Consider the following 24,821-nt stretch of genomic DNA (forward strand, 5'->3'; position numbering starts at 1 on the left):
GGAAGAAAAATACATCAATAAACTTTTATTCATTTTCTTTTTGAAGAATGTCTCATGTTGCTGTTCTTTTGTTTTGATATTGTACAATATCTTTACACTTGTAATCTGTAAAAACATTCAGGAAGTGAGTATAAAAAAAGGGCACCACCAAAATAATGACAGATTAGCTCACTCACACACATATATCCTCTGACATTTACATAAATTGTATTCTCCCTCTATTAGTTTCCAAATATGTATACATATATTTATATATAAAATACATTTTAAAAGTGATGGGCAATTTCTGCTTAATATATGCCTGTTACTACCAATTTTGTGACAATTCCATGAAGATTCTCATGTAAAAAGACAAAAGAAAAGAAAAAGCCTAAACAAATTCAATCTGCAACGGTCTTTCACAGAAAGACTCTGAAAAGGCAACAATGTCACACAACACTGCCCTGCCTTTAAGCAGAGAAGAAGATAAGCAAAAATCCTAACAAATATGATTGTACCTGAACGTCATGAGTGCTAGAGACGGCAACAATACAAAATAAATAAGACGTCTAAATGTCAGGGAAAATTGCAATCTTGATGCGAGCATATGCGTGTTAGTACAGAATCAGCAATAAAAGAGGCATTCTTCAAGATACCTCAAACAGAACACAAACGGTATCTGTGATTCCTTACAATTGTCTCTCCCTGCCATTATTTTGGAAAAAATAAAGGGAAAAAGAAAAACAGCGGGTGAGTCTTCATTGACCGCTATCCGACTCATGTCCATGGTCACTCCGTGCTCTTCATATAACTGCAGTCTTGACCTCAGCATCCACAGTGAGGTTACAGGTTAGGCTGTCCATTCATTTCACCAAGATTCAGCTTTGAATACCGATTCTCAGCCTTTTCAGGATCTACAATGTCATATCAGTCCACTGAGAGCCAAGAAAAGGAGCTGATCGGCAGGTCTTTGAAAAACACACAGCAAAACAAACTCAAAACGCCATGTCTTTTATATATATATAAAAAATTAAAAAAAAATGCCCAGAGAGACTGTTAAATATTTTCATATATTTTACACTATTCCACAGTTCTCAAAGGTTCAGGCAGCTGATGCACAGATGAAAAAAACCTTCATCCTTCATGGACTCCTCCGGAAGATCAGGTATCAGTGTTGGTCAAGCCTTTTCTTTTTCTTTCTCAACACACACACACACACACACAAAAAAAAACGTAAATTCAGGAGTACAACAGGCAAATGAAAGTTGAAAGGCATAAGACCAAGCACAAAAACGTTGAGAATCACATCTATGCTCCTGAGTCCTTTGAGAAATAGAGGACGATCTTAGATAGAAGCTAAACCGGAAGTGAAAAAGAGTGAGGAGAAAAATGGAAGATGGCCTGTAAGCACATGGTACGTGAGAGCGAAATGGAGGGATGATGGAGGCTAGCTCCAGAGGCCAGCGTAGTTTCCGTGTAGGCCAGAACACAGGGGGCCGCCAGCCACAAAGAGTTTGGTGCCGGAGTCGTCGTAGCAGTGTGTGTATACGGCATTCGGGAAGGAGCGGACGTCCGAAAAGTAGCTTCTCCATGTTTCATCGTGATTCTGTGGGAGACATGAAGACAGAGAACCTGACTGGATTTTGCATTTATTTCAGCATCAATCAAAATATAGTATAATGCAGTAAAAACAGTAAAATTATGATATTACAATTTCTAGTGTGCATTTATTTGAAATAGAAATCTACTGTAACATTACAAATGTCTGTCATTTTTGCATCTTCTCTGAATAGAAGTATTACTTCATAAAAAAAAAAAAAATCTTACTGACTTCAAACTTTTGAACAGTAGTGTATAATATATATAATGTCTAATAAGCAGGATAATGTACAGTCAGCTGTTCATTATCATAAAATAGCCCTAGACAAGAAAATCAAAACCCCAATGTGCAGAGGAGTTGTTAATTTTGCGATTAACAGGCTGACTGCACACTATATCCCTTACATAGTTAAATTCTTTAAAGTTGTAACAAAAGGGCAGCAACCTAAGGGGGTCAATTAAGCCAATCAAATAGTAGTTATACTTCCGTGTGGACTCCTGATTAATGCAGCAGACAGCATTTCTGCTTAATGAACTTCCATATGGTAAGCAGAGAGTGATGCTGCAGGCAACCGACTGCTAGAGTAAGCACTTTGAAAAAGAGCTTATATATAGACTAATTAATGCAAAAGCCTTCATTATATTTCATGGCAAAAACTAGGTAGCTGGGGTGTACACATGAAAAGAAAAATAGCAGTACTACATGTACATCAAATGAGCATAATCAAATTTTTGTTTGAGAATCAGATTTAGTTTAAAACAGAATTATAATGAATATAAACCACTGTCCAATTAATGCTTTTATTCAGCAATGATGCATTAGTTTGATTAAAAGTGACAGAAAAGATTGTTAAAAAGATTTCACGATTGATTTTAACTTTAAAAATAATAAATGTTTCTTCAGCACCAAATCAGCACATTAGAATGATTTTTGAAGGATCATGTGACACTGAAGACTGCAGTAATGCCTGCTGAAATTTCAGCTTTCCATCACACAAATACAATTTTTCTATAGAACACAGCTCTTTTAAATTGTAATTATATTTTACAATTTTACTGTGTTTTTGAGCATATAAACGCAACCTTCCTAGGCATAAGAGACTTCTGAATGGCTGTGCAAATAAAATATAATTAAAATAAATACTTTGTAAATATTTATAAAGTGCTATAATGCTTATAAGATCAATTACATGTATAGCTCAAGGTCTCATCAATATGTACAATTTCAGCATGCAAGTAGGTGTGTGTGATATTGAAAAAAAGATTTTTCTTGGATTTTATCGATAAGGATAATTAGATGATATTTTGCGGAGTGTGTTTTTGTGCTGATATCTTAAGGACTACCGTGGACTAACTCCTAAAGTTCAATGTAAACTTATCAATGTAAACTTATTTTCCAATAAGTTTACATTGACAGTGATAGAAATTAATATTTTCCATTGAGTTTCCATTGATTGTTACCTTTTATGGGAATTTTGACCTTTATAAAGCCATTTTTTCTAATTGTGTGCATCATCGTTTGAGTCAAATTCTTACATTTAATCAGTCGATTAGTTATTTATTGATTCACTTTTGAACTCCATGCCAGCATCAAGGCTATTTTCATGGCAATCTCAGAATAAATTAGACAAGGTATACAATTAACAAAAGTTTTAAAAAGACATTTCAGATGTGCAATCAGACAATTAGAATAATAAGACATTTGGGCTGTTACCAGGCAAATGAAATTAGTATCAACAAAATTCATCTTTGCAATGCAGAGGAAACACAGAAGCCGCATCTGAAGTGGAATTTAGATATATTTACACATTGTTTAATGCAGCTCAGAGGTACATGGAATGCTTGAACCTGCAGTTACAAATGCATAAATAATGTTTTGATATTTTAGACATTTAACCTTGAATATTTAATATTTAAAATTATTTTAAAAAGGAGAAGATACTCTAAATGTGAAATTAACCGCCAGTAGTGTGGCAGCAAGTCGCTGTTAACAAGCGAGTCATTGCGATTGAACCGAATCATTTAACGGGTGATTAATTCAGGAACGAAACATTGTCATGTTGCTCAAGAGACGCAAAACAGTCCTTTGGCTGTGCTTGATATTATTTTTGTTGGCAAAACAGAGCAAAAACAGGCAATATGGTGTCTAAAACATAAGTCTGTTAAAGGAGGCATAACATACACAGTTTCATTGTACCCCCCCTTTAATATTAACATCTTGTTTATTGAACTGTTGTATAAAATCAATATCACGTATTTGTAATCATGCTGATTTTTGGAGGGGAAAAAAAAACAGCACTCTTAATGTGATATTGTTTAATTATATGATATAAATATATACATTTTCTGACCCCCTATCTTGAATTTTGTGATCATTCTAAATGTATTTTAATAGACTGAATCATGCACAAGAGTCTAACCTACTAGACTTCATCATGTAATGTATGCGTGCACGTGTTTTGTTAAATTTTTGCGATATATTTGATAATGTCAAATCGCATATCGTTAAAATAACAATTACGATATTATCGCAAACAATATATATCGTACACCCCTCCATGCAAGACAGAGAACCTGGGTCAAAAAAGGGTCAGAATGGACTAAGTTACCAGCCATCCTCTCCCTGTGGAGAGTTTCAGGATGCCCTCTGCTGTGCGATTCCGGTACCTGCCGGATGAGCTGGATGGACCATCCAGAAAACGCTGGGCCCTGATATCGTAGAAGAGCAGGGAACCTTGGCCAGTGCCTACCGTCACTATGTGTTCATAGAAACTCACAGAGCGAATACCTAAGAGAGAATTAAACACACAAAACTGAGCACCAGTTTGCTTCGCAAATTATAACTTTTTAACTATCTTTAAAGGAAAAAAAAAAAAAAAAAAATAACATACCACTGCCACGCTCCCTGGAGCTCACAGATTTGATGTTCTGCGATGACTGCCGGGGGTCAAGGAAGGAAACGTGTGCCTGGGAGCCGACTGCATAAACAGACCAGTCCAGACCGTATGCCAGACACACATTCTCCTTACAGTAAGGGAGTTTCGTAGAAAGCTCCTGCATAAGAAAAACACCCATTAGGCAATTGTAAAATTCTAAATAAAAACAAATATTGAGCTTGACAAAATATAAGAGAAAAAATGGTGATACTAGTAATTGTACCTTGCACAGGTTGCCTTCTGCCTTCCACAGATGGAAATATCCATCTAAAGAAACAGCACCCAACTCCTAATGAATGAATGAGATAAAAGTGGGGAAAGGTGAGCTTGAATAACGCAAAAAGCAATCACTTTTCAGTCACATGAGTCAAGGACAACGGCTAACCTTATGGCTGTTGTTGAAGGCCAGTGCACGCACTTTGCAGTTGTAGGGGTGGGTGTACTCTTTCGGGATGTCCTTGAGAGCACGGTGAGAGATGTGGGAGTAACAAGGAACACCTTCCACATTCTGACGCTTCTCGGCCTGAGTCAGCACCTCCTCTGATATCTCCCACAGACCCATGGAACCGTCACGAGATCCTGCTCCAGTGAATAAAAGAATCTGTACACCATGAACAACATCTGATTGTGTACAACACAGAAGAGATAATGTATAATTAATCGCAAAATAAACCCCAAACGTGTAGTCAAGGGAAATAGAAGGGTCTAGTATAGCATTTAACAGGATTATTTTGTAATAATGACTGACTGACTATTATCCTGCTAATTACACAAATTCTTAAAAATAAATGAATGGACATGAGATTTTTTTGTTTATATATACACAGTATGTATGTATGTATGTATTATATATATATATATATATATATATATATATATATATATATATATATATATATATATATATATATATATAACACACACACACACACACAGTGGGGCAAATAAATATTTGATACACTGCCGATTTTTCAAGTTTTCCCACTTACAAAGAATGGAGAGATCTGTAATTTTCATTGTAGGTACACCTCAACTGTGAGACAGAATATTTTTTTTAAAAATTCATAAAATCACATTGTATGATTTTTGAATAATTTCCATTTTATTGCATGAAATAAGTATTTGATACAATAGAAAATAGAACTTAATATTTGGCACAGAAACCTCTGTTTACAATTACAGAGGTCAGACGTTTCCTGTAGTTCTTGACCAGGTTTGCACACACTGCAGCAGGGATTTTGGCCCACTCCTCCATACAGGTCTTCTCCAGATCTTTCAAGTTTTGGGGCAACACGGAGTTTCAGCTCCCTCCATAGATTTTCTATTGGGTTCAGGTCTGGAGACTGGCTAGGCCACTCCGGGACCTTGAAATGCTTCTTACAGAGCCACTCCTTAGTTGCCCTTGCTGTGTGTTTGGGGTCATTGTCATGCTGGAAGACCCAGCCACGACCCATCTTCAATGCTCTTACTGAGGGAAGGAGGTTGTTACCCAAAATCTCACGATACATGGACCCATCCATCCTCCCCTCAATACGGTGCAGTCGTCCTGTCCCCTTTGTAGAAAAGCACCCCCAAAGCATGATGTTTCCACCCCCATGCTTCACGGTTGGGATGGTGTTCTTGGGATTGTACTCATCCTTCTTTCTTCCTCCAAACACGGCGAGTGGAGTTTATACCAAAAAGTTCTATTTTGGTCTCATCTGACCACATGACCTTCTCCCATGCCTCCTCTGGATCATCCCGATGGTCTTTGGCAAACTTAAGACGGGCCTGGACATGTGCTGGCTTGAGCAGGGGGACCTTGCGCACGCTGCAGGATTTTAATCCATGACGGTGTAGTGTGTTACTAATGGTAACCGTTGAGATGGTGGTCCCAGCTCTCTTCAGGTCATTGACCAGGTCCTCCCGTGTAGTTCTAGGCTGATCCCTCACCTTTCTCAGGATCATTGATACTCCGGATCATTGATCTTGCATGGAGCCCCAGTCCGAGGGAGATTGACAGTCATCTTGAATTTCTTCCATTTTCTAATTGCACCAACAGTTGTTGCCTTCTCACCAAGCTGTTTGCCTATTGTCCTGTAGCCCATCCCAGCCTTGTGCAGGTCTACAATTTTGTCCCTAGTGTCCTTAGACAGCTCTTTGGTCTTGCCCATAGTGGAAAGGTTGGAGTCTGATTGATTGAACGTGTGAAATGGTGTCTTTTATACAGTTAACGAGTTCAAACGGGTGCAATTAATACAGGTAATGAGTGGAGGATAGGAGGGCTTCTTAAAGACAAACTAACAGGTCTGTGAGAGCCAGAATTCTTGCTGGTTGGTAGGTGATCAAAAACTTATTTCATGCAATAAAATGGAAGTTAATTATTTAAAAATCATACAATGTATTTTCTGGATTTGTTTTTATATTCTGTCTCTTTCAGTTGAGGTGTACCTATGATGAAAATTACAGATCTCTCCATTCTTTGTAAGTGGGAAAACTTGAAAAATCACTAGTGTATCAAATACTTATTTGCCCCACTGTGTTTGTGTGTGTGTGTGTGTGTGTGTGTGTGTGTGTATGTATGTATATATATATATATATATATATATATATATATATATATATATATATATATATATATATATATATATATATATATATATATATATATATATATATATATATATATATATATAAATAATTTTATTTTTTGCACTGACATTCATGACAACGAAAAGAAAATCATTATTATAATTTAAAATGTAATTCTCATTACTGTATTACACTAATGAAAACAATCACGTCCACACATTTGTTTTCTTTTTTATTTAAATGTGAATAAATTTAGAATTTTCTATAAAAGGTGTAAAAAAAAAAAACATTATATAAAAAAGTATGAGTCACTTTCACATTACTTTATTGAGAAATGGGGACAGGGATGTGCTAAACTGTAATGAAAATAATCTCAAATATCTTAAATGTTCCTGAACAGGGCCCCATTTTCTTTATACAAAACTTACTTTCTATTTCTTTTCTCTCTTTGCACTTGAGGAGAAATATAACACTGGCAGTTCTTGACAGGTTTCTAGAAATGTACACTAGCACTTAATGTGTTAGCACACAGTGTAAAGTGTTGCTCAAAACTGGATCTGCAAGCTTCTTACCTGAGACTGCCATGGTATCACTGATCCACGCAATGGAGAATATCCAGTCATTGTGTCCATCCTTTTAGAAATACAGAACCAATTTGAGTCTAGAGAAATACTTTATCAGTGCATAACAGAATTGCTTTCATTGTGTTAGCCAAAACTAGCCACTAATGGCACTTGAGCCCTATGAAGCCAAAGGCTGAAGCCACTAAACCGCTTGACATTTACAGTACTTGCACAACTAGAAAGCAAGCAAAGGCCAAACTCACATCCCCGACGCAGACAGGGTCAAGAGTGGGAAGTCTGTACACTGCCAGGCTGTTGGGGTTGTCTCCTCCAGTGGCCAACAATGTACGAGAAGGGTTCAGCTCAATGGCGTGGATGCCACATCCCTGTTGGACATCTAGACCGCCAACTGATCCTGGACTGTGGAAGTGGAAATTGCCTCCCACTCCACTCAAACCCTGGGAAACCTCTGCCCTTCCCTCTCTGTCTTTCAGCATGGGTATCCTGGTTATCTGTCCCGAGAGGACGTCCGCCACAAATAGCTAAGAAATCATAAAGAAAAATAAGATTAGTGAAGTCATTTAAAAGAGAACTGCAACCAGAGGTGGGTAGAGTACCTAAAAACTGTACTCAAGTAAAAGTAAAAGTAATAGTCTGAATAGTTACTTGAGTAAGAGTAAAAAGGTATCTTTTTATATCTATAAAAAAAACTACTCAAGTAGTTAGTTACTAGTTACTTTGGATCATATAGGTACTGAATATAGTCTATTTTTATTTAGATATATAGATTACATTTATGTAATGTGTATGTGTATACACTCACACGCACACACTGCCGTTCAAAATATATATATATATATTTTAATGTAAATTATTTCAGTGATGCAAATCAGAATTTTCATCAGCCTTTACCCCAGTCTTCAGAGTCACATAATCCTTCAGAAATCATGTTGATTTATTATCAGTGCTGCTCTTTTTAGCTTTCTATTCGTCAAAGAATACTGAACAAAATGTCACAGGTTCCAAAAAATATTAAGCAGCAAAACTGTTTCCAACAAATAATAAATCGATATATTATAATGATTTCTGAAGGATCATATGACTCCGAAAACTGGAGTAACAGCTGATGAAATTCAGCTGATTTCTGATTCTGATGTCACAGCCATATCAATCTGCAGCCCAAGACCGGTTGCCCACTGAAGCTAAGCAGGGTTGAGCCTGGTCAGCACCTGGATGGGAGACCGGTGAAAACTAGGTTGCTGTTGGAAGAGGTGTTAGTGAGGCCAGCAGGGGGTACTCACCCTGTGGTCTGCGTGGGTCCTAACGCCCCGGTATAGTGACGGGGACACTATACTGTCAAAAAGCACTGTCTTTCGGATGAGACGTTAAACCAAGGTCCTGACTCTCTGTGGTCACTAGAAATCCCATGGCACTTCTCGTAAAAGAGTAGGGGTGTAACGCCGGTGTCCTGGCCAAATTCCCTCTACTGGCCCTTGTCTATCATGGCCTCCTAATAATCCCCATACACTTGATTGGCTCTATGACTCTCTCTCCTCTCCACCTGTAGCTGGTGTGCGGTGAGCGCACTGGCGCCGTTGTACTGTGGCTGCCGTCGCATCATCCAAGTGGATGCTGCACACTGGTGGTGGTTGAGGAGAGACCCCCCACATAATTGTAAAGCGCTTTGGGTGTACAGCAATACACAATAAGGCGCTATATAAACGCATCATTCATTCATTCATTCTGATTTGCATCACTGAATTAAATTATATTTTAAAGTAAATTAATTATGTATTATCCTATAACCTCTGACACTGAAACCTCTGAAAACGCCTCACATGACTGCTCTGAACATAACGAAACAAATGCATATTGATGGATCTTCTGTTCTGCAAAATGTAAACAAATGTAGCCTATATTTTTGCAAGCGTACATATTGTAAAAATATGCATATTAATTGTCTAGAACAGGCCGCGCGCCGCTGCGCAGAGCTAACGCGGGTTCCGCGGGTGTTCATTTCATACTCTGTGACAGCTTATTTAATGTATAAATTATACATTGTATAATTTAATGTAAGGTACATGTACAACAAACTGGTAATGTCATAGTGGTATCGTGGCCTATACCTGTGGAACAGTAGACAGCACACGCGGTGTTCATCTAATAAAAGATCTTCATATAGCTCTAGCAAACAAGCCTTTGCAGATTTGCTTTCAACTGACTGTAGATCCAAAGCCACGTCTTCAGCGCTCTTGATGTTCTTAAACTCTCTGTTATCCGAGTGAGAACCGCTTCAGAGACTGCGGCAGGGAACTGAATGAATCATTCAAACTGATTCGCGAACCGATTCACTGGTTTGCCAACTGGTTTGATAAAGCCTTTAAACAGAATCGACTCAAAAGAATGAATCATTCGCAAATGGGCATCGTTCATTGCCCAGAGAAAAGTAGACTGCGCGTTTGGAATAAACCAAAGCATTTTTAACTTGTATTGCATTAAGATACAGTAACGAGAGGAGAGTCGCCCACAGTAACGAAGTAAAAGTACCGTTTTTTCTCTAAAAATATATTTGAGTAAGAGTAAAAGTACCCATTTTAAAATATACTCTAAAAGTATTAGTTACCCAAAAAATGTACTCAAGTAAATGTAACGAAGTAAATGTAACTCGTTATTACCCACCTCTGACTGCAACTAAGAGATTCTAAATGAAGAGTTAACTTGCAAAAACCGATAAACGCCACTTTAAAATAAAAAAAGAGTTGATTGCCGTGCATTATTATAAACGTTTTCGTGGAACCTTGCAAAAGCAACACAGAAAAATGGTGAGGGAAAAGCTCTGTGTATTGTGTGTAATCACATCCATACAGTCTATGATCACAACAACAACAACCTTTGTCAGGCATCTTCATTGTCATCAGAGGAGATTACAAAGATTAAACAAGTGTTTTTTTTAACTCTAAAACATGAAATGTGGAGTTATCTTTTAAGCTTTTGCTATAAAACAAACTTTTAATGTAAAAAAATAAATGAATAAAACTTTCAATTAACTTTAATTTAAGTCAATATTACTTGATCAAAACAACCCAACTGCAGTTTGATTGATATTACTTGGAATGCGCAATAAAAAACGTGATTTCTATAAAAAATAAAAATAAAAAAAAAATTGGAGGTTTTTGCAAATAAACTCTTCAAATATAGATCTATTTCACACGGCTTCAGAAGTGTTAGAAGCATACAGCGTACGCTCAGACAACTTTTATAGTACTTGTATGTTATTTTGGAGCTTGACAGTTGCCACTTCTTTTTCGTTATATGGAAAAGCATCATTTAGCGCCACCTATCTCTCAAATGGACCATTGACACTCCTAATAGGCCCTTTTCACATGACGTCACACAACTTCCATTTTGACGCGAAGCAGGGTAATCTTACTTCCGCCAGCATAGGAAAGCGCTATCCCTACCAGCATAGAGTTCGCCCAGACGCTTGTACATCTGCCAAAAGTATGGTTAGAGGACGACTGCCGCTGTCTACCGACATCTCAAACGAATTTACCGAATACCAATCGGCGAGATTTGCTGTTTGAAGTCGATGGAGGAGTTCGAAACGCAGCACTGAAGTCATACTTTCTGATTCCCGCCACTCTGGCACAATGTTTACTGTCTTTATTGCAGTTAGATGCTTAGATATATTTGTCAAATAAACAAACGTTTTAGACATTTGGTAATGGAAAGCCTTCATTCAGTAAATTATGTCCTGCTTAATACAGCGCCTGTATGCAACTTACAAGAATAGTTCAACATAACAAGCATGTACTATTTAAATATCAATAAATGGGGTCTATAATGTTCCCTTTTATTTTTATAACAATTTAATTAAAAAAAAATTAAATATATTAAGTTTACATAATTTTTTTTTTTTTTACTTTTTAAAAAAATAAATGCGAATATTTGTGTAAATAAATATGAAACGCACGTCAGTTGTTTTTTAACATCACATTGCATATATCCTGTAACCTAAATAAAATACAATCGATCATATTAATCAATAATAATACACAGAGAAAAAAACTGGGTATAAGTTACATGTAGTTAAAGTGAATGGAGGATTTGAAGTAGAAGTCCAAGTTCTGTAGCACTACGCGGCGGTCCTTTTTGCATTGTTTCAACATTAAGCATTTTATTCTTGAACTGGATAATGGGCTTCTTTTCAGACCACTTGCATTTATGGATGTGAAATTTGCCATGTAGTAAAAAGATTTAATATAAAAATATGATTTGTGTCCATGTCATTTTCCCATAGTAAATAAAAACAATCACGCTGGTTGTCTTTTTATTGTGGAACTATACGGGGAATTTAATTTACACAGTGTACTCACAAATAAACTATCCAAGGAATTACACAAACCGAAATAACAAGTGAAAAGATTTCAAGTATATATTTTGTGAATACAAGCAGTTGGGCAAGCAAGCCTCCCATCTAAGGCAGATGCAGAAAAACGTTCGCAAAAGAATCCGACTGTAAGTACATTAACATTATTAGTCTTAACTCTTAACCAACGCCTTTCATATTTCAAGTTTTTCCCACATTCTCCAGAGAAGTCTTCGGTATAAAGGTATAGCGGAAGTAATGATACACTGCTTTGCGATAAAGCGGAAGTTAGCTGACGTCATTGTGAAAAGGGCCTATTGAGATTGCAGATAGAGTGTCAATGGTCCATTTGAGAGATAGGTGGCGGTAATGCACTTATAAGTCTGCGATCCGCCGTAAAGCAAGACGACGACAACACGCCTGCTGTTGTGTGTACGAGCTCAGGACAGTTGGACATTGTGGTGTATCAGAGGTAAAAAATTATATAAATACTGTTCAGTTTCTCGCACAAACCGATCGTTTTGTGTCTTAGGACATCAATGAATCCTCATGAGTCGCAGGGTTTAATTTGGATTTGTCTCTGCATGTTTTTTTTTACTCTCAAAGATTTGGTGCCCATTGACTGGCATTATATGACTGACAGACTGCAACGGTTTGTGTTAAAAATATTTGTTTCTTCAGTAGAACACAATCAAAGTCACCTACATCTTGGATTCCCTGGGGGTAAGCAGATAAACATCAAATTTTCATTTTTGGGTGAACTATCCCTTTAAAGGGGTCATCGGATGCCCATTTTTCACAAGTTGATATTATATTGATATTAAAATCCATGTTGCTTTAAATGCTAATGAGCTCTGCTCGCCCCGCCCCTTCTCTTCCGTGGGGTGACAAGCAGTACTGCTTACTTCAGCCGCGAAACTGGCTAATTAGCCCGTTATTAGGAAAGGCGATTTGCAAAGATTCATAAAAAAACCCTTATACTCACTTCTGTAGGTGAGGCTGGATCACAAATTATTTGTGCGAACATAGACGCATTTTGGCAGATCGGGGATCGGCGCGTTCACTTAAAAGCGAAAGTAAGGTTAATCCTCTGTGTCCTTGGATGTCGGGAGTAAATGATGACTGCTATATTCATTATTACATCCAACAACAAAGCACCTCAATCGCTTAATCTGAGACATCTTGTCTTCCCCTGCACTGGAGTCGACGCAATGGCGTTTGGACTGTTTACAGCTCACTCAGGGCGGGTCTAAGGTAAGATGGTCTTGTCAATCAACTATCATGGGAGGGGCCTGTACAGAACTATGTCATTCTGACAGAAATCTCAGAACAGCCTGATTTGAGAAAGTAGATTTTAAAATAGGGATTTAAAAAAATACCACTGGGTGGATTTTTATAATTATAGGATGGATGTGTACACACACTTCCAACACACATTTATGTTCAAACAACTTGAAAAGTGAATTTTGCATCCGATGACCCCTTTAAGTTTATGAAAATGCTTTATGAACAATATTTTATATAAAATATATATTTTATGAAGCATGTTGAACTCTAAACCTGCTAGAAAATCAAAGCCATAAATCTAAACAAGTTGTGTTTCAAATTTGAGGTTGATATCTCAAAACATGAGCTTTCAGTAAGATTTAGTTTGGGCACAGTACCAAATGTTCCCCATTACATGCCAGCAAAACTCTGCTGGTGCACATAGAGCTTGGATTTGTGATTTGCAGTAGAGTTTTTCTCTAAAATATTACAACAACACACAATTTTTTTTATGACACGCATATAAAACCTCACTCCGTCATCCATACCAACACACCCACACAATTATAGCTGTATTATTTATCCAATTGGCTCTATAATATGCAGAAGCAGAAAACAGGAATAAAGCGAGTATTTGCTTTATAGGGCCAAACCTGAAAAAATGGCACCATCTGGTAAAAAAATAATATATTTTTTTATTATAGAACGAACAGAACAACAGAATGAAAGCCTATTAACAAAAATTGCAACATTTTACAGTTAAACTGCACTGTGATTAAAAATAGCAGTTTTAATGGGTTTCAATGGGGACATTTTTGTTCAAAAGGTCCTAAGAGGAACAATTTTTTGTACCTAGCGCAAAATAGATTTATTAAAAGGAAATGGGGGTGAAATAGTAAAATTCCAATAAAACTACACACCTGTGCAGCTGCCAATAACACAGGCAAAATGATCAAAAAACAAAACTGAAATGGACAAAAATGTCCAAAAGGTTGCACAAGGGATAAGTACATCAAGTTACACTAGGGGTGGGCGATATGGAAAAAAATCTCATATCTCAATTTTTTTTTTAAATTCACGATTTTAATCACGATTCTTTGTCATGTTGATTTTACTATTTTGCAAGTTGTCTGAGCATTACAGCCAAACTAATTTCCCTATTATAAAGAAAAAGCCTTTCAAGGTAACAACATTTTTTTTTTTTTATTAAAAAAAGAATGGCAAATATTTAGGCCAAAGTGGGCAAAGATAAAAATCTTTGTCATTATTTTATCTTTCTTATTAAAAAATAAAGAACAAAGATACACATTACAAATACACATAATATACAAATAAAACAAACAATGCTTTTTTCAGGTACAATGTGTGTATTTAGCAGGAGCATTCAAGAAATTGAATGAACAAATATAAAAATAAAAAACTATATAGACTGATTCCTAAAGCAACTGTATTAAAGTTTTTCAGTCAAGAGTAGCGTGTGATTTTTCTCTGTGTTTTGTAGTTTTATTAACGCTAAAGGAATATTTCGCCCAAAAATAAAAATTGTCATCTGTCTGTCAATTCTGTCATAGTGTTTTATTTTTATACCATCATTTACTCAAGTTGTTTTAATCCTGAGTGAGTTTCTTACTTCTGCAGAACATGCATGCTATTTTGAAGAACGTGGAAAACCAAACAATTGCTGATCCACAGTGACTTCCATATGATTTTTTTCTACCATCAAATTCAATGTGGACCAGCAACTGTTTGGTTACCCTCATTCTTCAAAATATATTTTGTGTTCAGCACAAGAAAGAAATTAATACAGGTTTGGGACAACATGTGAGTGAGTAAATAATGACAGATATTACATTTTAGGGTGAACTATCCCTTTAAATGACAGTCGACAGCATGTTTAGTTCTGTCCCTTTAAGACCTGCACGTATCTAATATACAGGCAACATATACATTTTTCTCTCAACTGTTTACTTTCATTTTAGACATAACCAACTTCTTCTATATGCAAACCTTGTGTGTTTTGACAGTATTAGTGCAAAAGATAACTTTGTTCAGTAATAAAGTGCTGTTTGACAGGGATTTAGTGCACTCGCTTCTCGTGTATGCGCTCAGAAAAAGCGGACGTGCGCGAATGAAACATTTAACCAGCAAGGCTTATATGCAAATAATGCACTTTTGCGATCGCGAATAAGTGCAGTGTCCTGTCAGAGTAACTCTACCGCTGTATGTCGTGTTGTACAGTATATAGAGACGGAGGCACCAGAACTGTAATTGATAGAATGTGCATTGTAGCACGATACTACGATATTTCTTCAAAAGACAATCGTGGAGAGATTTTTATCATCCACGATCAAAAATCATCATATCGCACACCCCTAAGTTACACTAAATAAACATGAAACAGACTCATTTATTTTGAAGTTTTTTCCCACTAAACAGCACTGACATTGAGTAAATTGAATGAACAGCACTGACATTATTGAATTAAGTTTAAATTGCAATACAATGTTTAAGTTTTATCATATTTAATTTTATTTCAGTTCAAATTTAATTTTAAGAAACAATTTTTTATGGTTAAATACAATAGGTTTATTTTTTGTCTTTTAATGAAAATGTTTTTAATGGTTAGTTAACTATAATTAACTCTGCTGGTAGGTCTTCTTCCCTTTACTGTTTCTCTTGGAAAACTTGTTTTGCACCATAACCCAATCTTTAAAAATGTATTTACCCAACTCATATGTAGAATATCATGAGTGTCTCAGGAAAATGTATCCTGTTCATGTATGGGGTCAAAGCAGAAAACTGAGCAAAAATATAATAATAATAATATCTCAAAATAATATTTCTCATCTATTTCCCAATTTACAATCAACATCGACAGTAAACTTTTAAATATTTTTAAGAACTAAATGGCACAAAGACCAGTAATATCTTGAAGATCATAAATACTGCATTAATAAAATTTCATGCTAAAGTACTAATCAGAAACCATCTCACCGTGTTGCATTTGGTCCCGCACACCACCTGCCTGTGGTTGAGCCATTGAGAAGCGAACACCTTGTTGAGGCAGCCGAGGGAGAACTCTCTCTCTCTGAGGATTCCTGGGATGCGTCCGGCAGCGAATCCACGCAGACTCCGCTGGAAGCTCCATTCATGCTGCTGCTGCGGGCGGAACTCCCTTCCTCTCACAGAGCACACCACCGACCACTGGCTCTGCCACCAGGGCTGGGCATGACGCGCTGAGCTGGATACGCGGGCACGCTTAATCACAGACTGACGCCATTCAAACTGACAGAGGGACAAAAAGTAGTGAGTCGACCATATACTATAGACCATGACACTCATAGATCAATTACAAAACTATACTGGTATTCAAGGGCAGGCTTTAAAATGGTTTAGATTCTGTCCGATCGCTACCACTTTTTTCATTTAAATGGGGAGTCATCTCAATTATCACCAGTAAAGTATGGAGTACCACAAGGATCTGTCCTAAGTCCTCTGCTATTTTCAATATACATGTTGCCCCTTGGTAATATTATTAGAAAATACGGGATTCGTTTTCATTGTTATGCTGATGATACTCAACTATATATCTCAACAAGACCAGATGAAACTTGTAAACTAAGCTAATAGATTGTGTAAAAAATGTAAAAGATTGGATGACCAATAATTTCCTCCTATTAAATTCAGATAAGACAGAGATATTACTTATTGGACCAAAAAAACAGTACACAGAATCTCTTGGATTACAATTTGCAACTAGACAGATGTACTGTTACGTTCTCTAAAGTCAAAAATCTGGGTGTTATATTAGACAGCAACTTGTCCTTTGAAAATCATATTTCCCATGTTACAAAAACAGCATTCTTCCATCTTAGAAACATTGCCAAGCTTCGAAACATGCTACCTGTTTCTGATGCAGAATATAATTTACTGTCTGTACCTGATAATTATATATCTACAGTGGATATAAAAAGTCTACGCACCCCTGTCAAAATGCCAGGTTTTTGTGATGTAAAAAAAATGAGACCAAGATAAATAATTTCAGAACTTTTTCCACTTTTAATGTAAACTCTAACCTGTACAACTCAATTAAAAACAAACTGAAATATTTTAGGAAAGGTGGAGTAAAAATTAAAAACTAAAATAATGTGGTTGCATAAGTGTGCACACCCTCTTATAACTAAGGATGTGTTCTGAAAATTAAGCAATCACATTCAAACTAGGGCTGCAACTAACGATTATTTTGATTGATTAGTTGGCCGATTATTCTTTCGATTAATCGAATTAAAAAAATATTGCCCAAAAAAAAACACTATTCCACATTCTGCCCAATGTTCTACAAACAAACGTGACAACTGAATGCTCTGAAAACATACAGGGCTTAATTTATTAGACCACTTATAATAAAGAGAAAACATATTTTAGAAATTTGTCAAAAATTTGTTTAAATTTAAAAATGTTATTGTCATTTATTGGACATAATAATAAAAAATGTCCTCATAACAGCTTGCATTCTTGCTGGTATTGTTTATGTACTTTTTGACTGCAATTGGGTATCGCGAAAAAAAAATACTCAAATAAAAAAAATAAAAAAAAATAAGTGCTCTGGTTTTCTTTCATAGATAACAGCAATAATGATATTATAGCATTAAAAATAGCCTACTACTGTTACTAAAGAGCTTACACATTTTGGAGTACTAACCAGTACAGAAAGCCGAAAAATGATTTTGGTTATCACCAATACTGTTACTTTAGAGCAGCAGTGGCACAAACCTTACATAAACACATTGTTAAAAAACTTACATAAATTTGTTAAGCATTGTAAAAATTGAATATAGTTTAAACCTCTATTAAAAATGAAAATAATAAAGATAATAATAAAGACGAATAAAAACACAAACTCAGTGTTAACCAACAGGTAAGAGTAATGTTCTGCAGGAACTACTTTGATCACAGTCACCTCGTCATTTCTTTATCCTGTAAAAGGCCGTTATGGAGCGTCTCATGTTTATATTCAGACAGACAATTACACGCTGTTATCCCTTTAAAGTTCCTACTCTCATAAAATATTTTAATTTATTTTAAACCTTAAATTAACTTTCAACAACAGATAATTCAGCACAATGGATATGTTTGCGCTGAAAAGCCTATTAATTGTCTCCCTCTCTACTGTGTTCTGTCCGTCTGACGCGCGTGCGCGCGCCCGCCGCGCCGGCGCTCATTCGGTATTTTAAACTTAACACAGACTGTCAGGACGGACCTTTATGCAAAAATGGATATGCTCGCGTGAATTTGTGGCATTTATAGATAAGGATATGACCGTAAACTGAACGTTTTTGCGCTGAGGACGCACACGCATCTGTCAAAGCGCCTGACAGGGCAAGCCATTACTCTTATGCATTAACTTAAAGCTTAAAATAAAGAATTATCATGTTTTGGGCAGCTTGGATCACGTGCTTCTCCGGCAGAATCTCATTCTGTTTCCTCCACTATTTTTAGATGCATTTTGTCCATAGAAATGCATTATTCAGTGCCGTAATTTGACTAACCAGCTGAAGTTGGACGTGCACTGTGGGCAGATCCGATTAATCGATAATGAGAATCGTTGTCGATGATTTTCATAATCGATAATAATCGATTTTATCGATTAGTTGTTGCAGCCCTAATTCAAACTCATGTTAAATAGGAGTCAGTACACACCTGCCATCATTTAAAGTGCCTCTGATTAAACCCAAATAAAAGTTTAGATGTTCTAATAGGCTTTTCCTGACATTTTCTTAGTCGCATCTTACAGCAAAAGCCATGGTCCGCAGACAGCTTCCAAAGCATCAGAGTGATCTCACTGTTGAAAGGTATCAGTCTGGAGAAGTGTACAAAAGAATTTCCAAGGCATTAAATATACCATGGAACACAGTGAAGACAGTCATCATCAAGTGGACAAAATATGGCGCAACAGTGATATTACCAAGCACTGGACGTCCCTCCAAAATGTATGAAAAGATGAGAAGAAAACTGGTCAGGGAGGCTGCCAAGAGGCCTACAGCAACGTTAAAGGTGCTGCAGGAATTTCTGGCAAGTACTGGCTGTGTAGTACATGTGACAACAATCTCCCATTTTCTTCATGTGTCTGGGCTATGGGATAGGGCGGCAAGAAAAACATTCAAGCCCAACTAAATTTTGCAAATATACATTATAATTCTCCCAAAAGCATGTGGGAAAATGTGTTATGGTCTGATGAAACCAAGGTTGAACTTTTTGGCCATAATTCTAAAAGGTATGTTTGGCAAAAAAAGCAACACTGCACATGACCAAAGGAACACCATACCCACATTGAAGCATGGTGGTGGCAGCATCATGCTTTGGGGCTGTTTTTCTTCAGCTGGAACTGGGGACTTAGTCAAGGTGGAGGGAATTATGAACAGTTCCAAATACCAGTCAATATTGGCACAAAACCTTCAGGCTTCTTGCTAGAAAGCTGAAGATGAAGAGGAACTTCATCTTTCAGCACGACAACAACCCAAAGCATACATCCAAATCAACAAAAGAATGGCTTCACCAGAAGACGACTGACGTTTTGGAATGGCCCAGCCAGAGCCCAGACCTGAATCCGACTGAAAATCTGTGGGGTGATCTGAAGAGGGCTGTGCACAGGATATGCCTTCACAATCTGACAGATTTGGAGCATTTTTGCAAAGAAGAGTGGGCAAATATTGCCAAGTCAAGACGTGCCATGCAGATAGACTCATACCCAAAAAGACTGTAATAAAATCAAGAGGTGCTTCAAAGTATTAGTTTAAGGGTGTGCACACTTATGCAACCACATTATTTTAGTTTTTCATTTTTACTCCATCTTTCCTAAAAGATTACAGTTTGCTTTTTAATTTAGCTGTCCAGGTTATAGTTTACATTAAATATGGAAAAAGTTCTGAAATTATTTATCTTGGTCTCATTTTTTTACATCACAGAAACCTGGCATTTTAACAGGGGTGAGACTTTTTATATCCATTGTATCTATCTATCTATCATTTAGGCCATATCAGCATCAAAGGCTATATTCATGGAAAACTCTACAATATTATCAAATTGTCTTAAAATAATCTTAACTATTCAGTGATTGTATCCAACAATTTAACAATATTAGCTTTACAAACAAATAAGTAAAAGTTTATACTTTGTCTAAATAATTTAACAATAAAATACTAAAAAATAATTTATATAACTTTAAATGCTACAAATAAATTAAAGCATCACAACATTATAATGCACAGTATGAAAATATATATCATATTAGCGTGGAAGTTTTCTAAAAAAAATATTAATGTGTTTAAAAGAATAACTTTAAGTGAACATTAAATTAATCCTTTCCATAAAACTTGAGAAAGAGTTTGTTCACCGTCTTAAACCCTAATTATACTTCACAAAAACGTTCTTTGTTAGTGAATTGCACCTCTTTCTCAAACTGATTATACAACATTTTCAAACAGAAACCCTAAATTATGAACACAATCTCACAGGACATCTGGTTTTAGGTGGCTTCCTTGCAATCCAGCACTGTGTAGGCACTTTTAAAAAACAGCTTGCATTTGAAGAAAAACACCTGGTGGCAATGCAAATTCATCACCTCACCCTGCTAACAACCTTCTATACAATCAAACACAATATATGGCAAAACAAAGTGATTCTGTGCTCCCAGCGAGCATCGACAAATCAAATATAAACATGGCACGGTCGAGTAAACCAATGGCTTGAAGTATATCAGCTCCTGTGGGCCCAACAATGTGTGAGAGACTGAGACTCATTCATTTTAATGCTTATTCTCGCTAAACAGCACTGACATCATCATGCTTATAATCAAAACATCCAACACCCATATAAAGAACTCTTGCTGAAATTACATCAGCTGTCCAGAGCGAGAGTAACACACTCCTAGTCATAAACACTGATGTATCTCTACTCCAGCAAAGCGCTTCCAATCCCCCTCCAGGCCAGTAGACATCAGCCATATCTGACTGACCCAGATCCTAACAGCCAAGTAGGTCAGGATCTTAGTCAATACACGACCACCTTCTCACACAGAGAAAATAATGCTCAAGGGTTGTAAGAAGGATCCTGCAAGGATCAGCAATAATATTCAAATGGTAAAAAAAAATAACCTACAAAAAAAAAATCTCATGGGAGATATAGTGTCTATAGTCCCACCTCCAAACTCACACCACTGGTTGATGCCGTGTTGTGCTGGGTGGGATGCTGAAACATACATTTCAGGGGAATAAACCTGCAAATAGTGGTCTCTGTATATTAAGCTGTGACATGAGAAAGTATTGATGCATGAAATCTTTTCTTTAAATTATATAGGCTTTATATATAGCTTTAGGCTTTATAAATGCAAATGATGTTTACAAGATTGCAAACACAGCGTTTGAGAATAACAAACAAGCTAAATATAATTTTTTTAGGGCTATAATAAATTATTATTAGAATATATCTGTAATTGATGTATTAATTAGTAATTAATTATTTATTTCTAAGTGTTACCTGGGAAATTTAAATAAACCGTGAGATGAAATATGTGACCCTGAACCACAACCAGTCATAAGGATCAACTTATCGAAATTGAGATTTATACATGAATAAATAAGCTTTCCATTGTTGTATGGTTTGTGAGGATAGGACAATATTTGGCTGAGATACAACTATTTGAAAATCTGGAAGAGAACAAAAAATCGAAATATTGAGAAAATCGCCTTTAAAGTTGTTCAAATGAAGTTCTTAGCAATGCATATTACTAATCAAAATTTTAATTTTGATATATCAACAGAAGGAAATTTACTAAATATCTTCATGGAACATGATCTTTACTTAATGCCCTAATGATTTTTGGCATAAAAGAAAAATTTATCATTTTGACCCATACAATGTATTTTTGGCTATTGCTACAAATATACCCCAGCGACTTAAGACTGCTTTTGTGGTCCAGGGTCACATATTTTAAGTCTAGACATGCACAACCATTCCCATCGTCAGGCCTCATCATTATCACAAAAATCCATTGTTGAGGCCTATGATATCAGTGCATTGTTTTTATTGATTTGCTCTTTTAGATTTGGCTATCACACAGGGATACGGCCAGAGCTGACCCGTGATATCCAAAATAAGCCTTCAACGAAGCCAAATAAGGAAAGCAAGTGATCTTTCAAGCAGTGTGTTGCACTGAAGACCACCTTCGCCCATATAAGAACTCTCTCCTGTCTTGTGTATCCTATTTAACACATCTACTTCACCTACAAGCCCATAATAAGATATTGCTCACTGATTCTTACTGGGACAAAGAAATATCCTGCTTCTTCAATTTTCCCATAGTATGTGCATTTTTAATGTCCAATCACTCAATATGAAGTCAATACCGACAGTAATGTGTCAGATATTCATTATAAATATTGACATAAATACCATTTACTTCAATAAATCAATCATTTAAGAATATGTGGTGACTTCAACTCCATTTACTGAATTGTCACCACACTGAAAGAGAAAAAAAATAATACAGTATTGACAAAATAACTATTTTGCTTATCACACTTGTATAATCATTTTGTGTTTTCCTACTGGTAATAATAGAACCTACATAAAAACACAAGCAAAATGATTTAAAATTATAATAACATCACAATAACAGAAATTCACCTGCACCTGTATGACGTGTTGATATTGCCTGCTTTCATAAATATCTGACGGTTTTGACAAAAAGTACAGATACAGCTGTGAGAAGCAGCTAAAATGAACCTCTTCCCTGTGTTAGGACATAGTGATGTTTGTTTAAAAGTTACATTTATATGTCTGTATTATTTTGTTTGAAATACATTAATTTATATAAAATCTATAAATCTGAGGAAACATGGTTTTTAGGATGACAATGTAATATCACAGAGAGAAAACTAAAATTGATACATATGTTAAGAACACTACAGTGATCATCTATGAATGTTGTTTAGAACTAATGTGTAACATGTTTTGTCTTGTATCAAGAATCATTGATCTTAATCCTTTCTCATTTTAACAATGAAAAATAATGGAGAAGTGTAGCAGATCTCAGTCGTACTGGACGACTAACCAGCTTATACTGTCTGGCTCTTGCTGGAGAATCATTATCCTGTAATCTAGTGCAGGATTAAGACGTACTCAAACAAAACACAAACTTAATGTTCAAGACATCTGATAAATGATTACACATTAATAAACAAACCAGCTCACCAACGCCAGATCAATGTCAACAACTAACAACCCCACCATTAGCCTTTAGCCAGCAGACTGGTGCTAACATTAACATTAGACTGCAATCTTTTCCTGTTTGTAAACTGTCACATTTCGAGCATGTGATTGTTTTCTATGATTCGTGGATGTTGTTTCATATAACACGAGAGGTAAGTTAACATATGGCTGCAAGCGGTTTTTGTTAGGTAAGTTATAGAGATGTGTTGTTTACCTGTTGTTCCTTGGGCTCCTCTGCTTTCCTTTTCCTGCTAACTGTTTTTCTCGCCATAGCCCGACACGCACAGGTCCCTCACCCACATGGAGGGCAGCAGCGACGCTGGGAAGTGGATCATATAATGGCGATAGGGATGTTTCGGCGGCCTCTGGGCTGGTGGAGCGGCGCGACTAATCGAATCCAACCGAGTCGAGTCGGACTATTCTGAATCGAATAACCGTCCGATTCCGTTGCAGTGTCCGATCACCGATCCATGTGATTTGGGTCGTTTTTAGGGCAGGCTTGTTTGGTTTTCGTCTGTGTGGAGGAGCTACAAGGGTACTGCTGCCCCTCCCCTGCACCGAGCTCACTTTTCAGCTATCTTCTTTCTCTCTCTCTCTGTCCGTCGTTCTCCTAACAAAACGCGTCATCCGACAACGTACAGAGCCGCGCGCAGCCGCAATCCAGTCAAACATCAACAAAAACAAGGTCAAACGTACGCGTGAGCGTCGCTTGCGCGCGCGCCCACGACCTTCTCACGTTCTATGGCTCGCGATTTGTGCTGCTGTATTCATTCTTAAAATTTGGTGTCTTTTAAAAGTCCATAAAATACGTTATGGCATTTATAATACCCAATTTCTCCTGACTGTAATTATAATTGGCTGAATTTTAAATAAATATTACACAGCGTGGTCATAAAACTTAAATTCAACGTGTTTAATTTGAAAAATAAGCAAATCAACATTAAGTCAATGACAATGTATACATTAACAGTTACGTTATTTAATCTTAGCAGAAATTAGTTTATAAGATTACAGCTATTTAGGCTGTTTTGTAATATTTCCATTTTTGACCTGTATAACTTATTTGCTACACGCACAGAAATAAATTAAAAGGCAAAATCATTTATGCATAAATTCTTAAAATTAGTTTTGAAGAGACTATTTATATATATATATATATATATATATATATATATATATATATATATATATATATATATATATATATATATACACACACACACACACCTCCAATATTTAGGAAAGTTGTATAAATTTGCTGAATGAGAT

General features: G+C 36.3%; 1 protein-coding gene across 1 annotated transcript; it reads right to left on the minus strand.

The window, feature by feature from the left end:
* Positions 1-24,203, minus strand: dcaf12 (DDB1 and CUL4 associated factor 12). The gene is made up of 10 exons (XM_079395708.1): positions 23,767-24,203; positions 16,278-16,568; positions 7,912-8,190; positions 7,658-7,718; positions 4,900-5,093; positions 4,738-4,803; positions 4,470-4,632; positions 4,188-4,366; positions 1,391-1,585; positions 1-1,174 (listed from the first exon to the last, which is right to left on the minus strand). The coding sequence occupies exons 1-9, from the start codon at positions 23,821-23,823 to the stop codon at positions 1,427-1,429; spliced, it is 1,449 nt and encodes a 482-aa protein (XP_079251834.1). The 5' UTR covers positions 23,824-24,203; the 3' UTR covers positions 1-1,174; positions 1,391-1,426.
* Positions 24,204-24,821: the final 618 nt, after the last annotated feature.

This window comes from Barbus barbus, assembly GCF_936440315.1.
Source record: "Barbus barbus genome assembly, chromosome: 36".
NCBI lineage: Eukaryota > Metazoa > Chordata > Actinopteri > Cypriniformes > Cyprinidae > Barbus > Barbus barbus.